The 2,654-nt window shown below is 40.8% G+C and overlaps 1 protein-coding gene across 1 annotated transcript; it reads left to right on the top strand.

Annotated features, from left to right (window-relative positions):
- Positions 1-23: 23 nt before the first annotated feature.
- LOC107835480 (uncharacterized) lies at positions 24-2,170 on the top strand (the record flags this gene model as incomplete). The annotated part of the gene is made up of 2 exons (XM_016667886.1): positions 24-1,299; positions 1,808-2,170. Coding segments are annotated over exons 1-2 (1,581 nt in total), but the record flags the coding sequence as incomplete, so codon positions are not given.
- Positions 2,171-2,654: the final 484 nt, after the last annotated feature.

Genomic DNA, 2,654 nt, shown 5'->3' with positions numbered 1-2,654 from the left:
GAGATTTGCAAAGAGGAACTTCTGAGTTTTACATCAGAGCCGGTCACCGAAAAGAAATCTGTCACAGAAACACAGAAGAAAATGGACCAGAAAGGGGAAAAACAGTCAAAGTCTAAGCGCATCAAGAAGACGCCACTGTTGTGGAAATCTTTCCCTGAGACTGATGCTTACATAGATCTTGCATTTTTTTGTGAAAACAGTGACATCAACGGTCCTCTGTCTGAAAATCAAAGTCATCAGGCAGGTTTGCCCATCAGCAAAAAAAAGACATTGTGGAAAGTGCTCCCAAAGTCTGAACCTTGCATAGATATAAGTTTTTTTGCTGAGACTATTGAAACCAAAAATGTTTCAATGCCGGCCGAAGAACATGAGGAGGTAGCTTCCTTGAAAAAGAAAAGTTACTCCGAGAATACTGTAATTTCTACAACACAGATAGTCACCAAAGAAGAATCCATCTTGAAACCCCAAGAGACACTGGATCAAAAAGGGGAGAAACATCCATCTCTGGGAAAACCCATGGACAACATCCAAACTGGGAACTTAACTGAGGTTTCTGTTAATCAAGCAGAAGAAAATGTTCAAGGAGAGGATTTAACCAAAATTCAGAATTTGCCCCACTCTCCAGAAAAGACAAGTCAAGCAAAATGTATATGTGAAGTCAAATGTAAGGAGTCTGAACTGGAACACATGGAAGTACAGAAATACTTAATGCAACTGCTTGATGACATGTTCGATGTAAATCAGAAACTAAACGCTAAACTTCAACAGCTAAAAGATCTGACGAGGAAATTGCTCTCAGAGAGAAGACAGAGGAAGAAGACTATGGTTTCTGTTCAGACTCAGAGTGAATCACAAGACACCTCACCAGAATACCAATGTGCTTCAGTCCAGATGGATATGGATGTGCCTGAAACCAGATGTCACTTGAAACCAGTCCGTCAAACAATATCAACGCAAACAGAGATGGATGTGCTGGAGACCAGATTTCACTTGGAACCAGTTTATAAAACCATTTCAACTCAAACTGAGCTTTTTTTATTGCTGAGAAAACAACCCACTGAAACCAAAATGAACGGAAATCAGGATCGGCAGAACAAAGTATTCAAGAGATCTACAGATGAGAACAGGAGAGAGTCAGCAGCGAGAGATGCATCTGAACTGAAAGCTGTCGGTAATGAAAACATTTCTGGTGTCAACATTGAAAAAGAACTTTCAGTACCAGAAATAGTTGGAGACCAGGCAGAGACCATCGAAAACGAGATTCACACAAATGAAACAGCCATAGTTGAAGTACTGCAGGTGATAGGAGAAGAAATGGTGATGTGGGAGTGGTAGCACAACTAATAGATCAAAGAAATCTAAACGCAAGATCAAGAGAAAGGCAGCAACGAGAGATGCATCGGAACTCAAAGCTGTCAATGAGGAAAACATTTCTGGTGAAAACATTGAAAAAGAACTTTCAGTACCGGAGATAGTTGGAGACCAGGCAGAGACCATCGAAAATGAAATTCACACAAATGAAACAGCCATCGGTGAAGTACTGCAGGTGATAGAAGACGAAACGGTCTCCACAGCACAACAAAATGGAGACCATCAGCATGACAAGAAGCGATCAAAGAAATCTAAACGCAAGATCAAGAGAAAGGCAGCAACGAGAGATGCATCTGAACTGAAAGCTGTCAGTAATGAAAACATTTCTGGTGACAACATTGAAAAAGAACTTTCACCGGAAAAAGTTGGAGACCAGGCAGAGACCATCGAAAACGAGATAAACACAAATGAAACAGCCATTGTTGAAGTACTGCAGGTGATAGAAGAAGAAACGGTCACCATAACACAACAAAATGGAGACCACCAGGATGAGAAGAAGCGATCAACGAGATCTAAACGTAAGATCAAGAGAAAGGTAGCAAAGAGAGATGCATCTGAACTTGAAGCTGTCAATGAGGAAAACATTTCTGGTGAAAACATTGAAAAAGAACTTTCAGTACCGGAGATAGTTGGAGACCAGGCAGAGACCATCGAAAACAAAATTCACACAAATGAAACAGCCATCGGTGAAGTACTGCAGGTGATAGAAGAAGAAACGGTCTCCATAACACAACAAAATGGAGACCACCAGGATGAGAAGAAGCGATCAACGAGATCTAAACGTAAGATCAAGAGAAAGGTAGCAACGAGAGATGCATCTGAACTGAAAGCTGTCAGTAATGAAAACATTTCTGGTGAAAACATTGAAAAAGAACTTTCAGTACTGGAAATAGTTGGAGACCAGGCAGAGACCATCGAAAACGAAATTCACATGAATGAAACAGACGTCGGTGAAGTACCACAGGTGATAGAAGAAGAAACAGTCTCCACAGTGCAACGAAATGGAGACCACCAGGATGAGAGAAAGAGATCAAAGAAATCTAAACGCAAGAGAAAGGCAGCAACGAGATATGCATCTGAACTGGAGAGCCTCTTTAAGGAAAACGTTTCTGGAGCAAACGTAGAACAAGAAGTTTCTACAGTAGAAACAATTTGGGATCAGACAGCCTTCGTTAAAAACGAGATTCACACAATAGAAACAGAGATCGCTAAAGAACAGCAGATCACTGAAGAAAAAACTGAACTGGAGACTGTTGTAAACACGATTGAGACAGATCAACACT

The sequence above is a fragment of the Poecilia formosa genome, unplaced genomic scaffold (genome assembly GCF_000485575.1).
Source record: "Poecilia formosa unplaced genomic scaffold, Poecilia_formosa-5.1.2 Scaffold2924, whole genome shotgun sequence".
Lineage (NCBI taxonomy): Eukaryota > Metazoa > Chordata > Actinopteri > Cyprinodontiformes > Poeciliidae > Poecilia > Poecilia formosa.
Note: the sequence above shows the minus strand (reverse complement) of the source record. Positions and strands in the feature narration are given on the sequence as shown.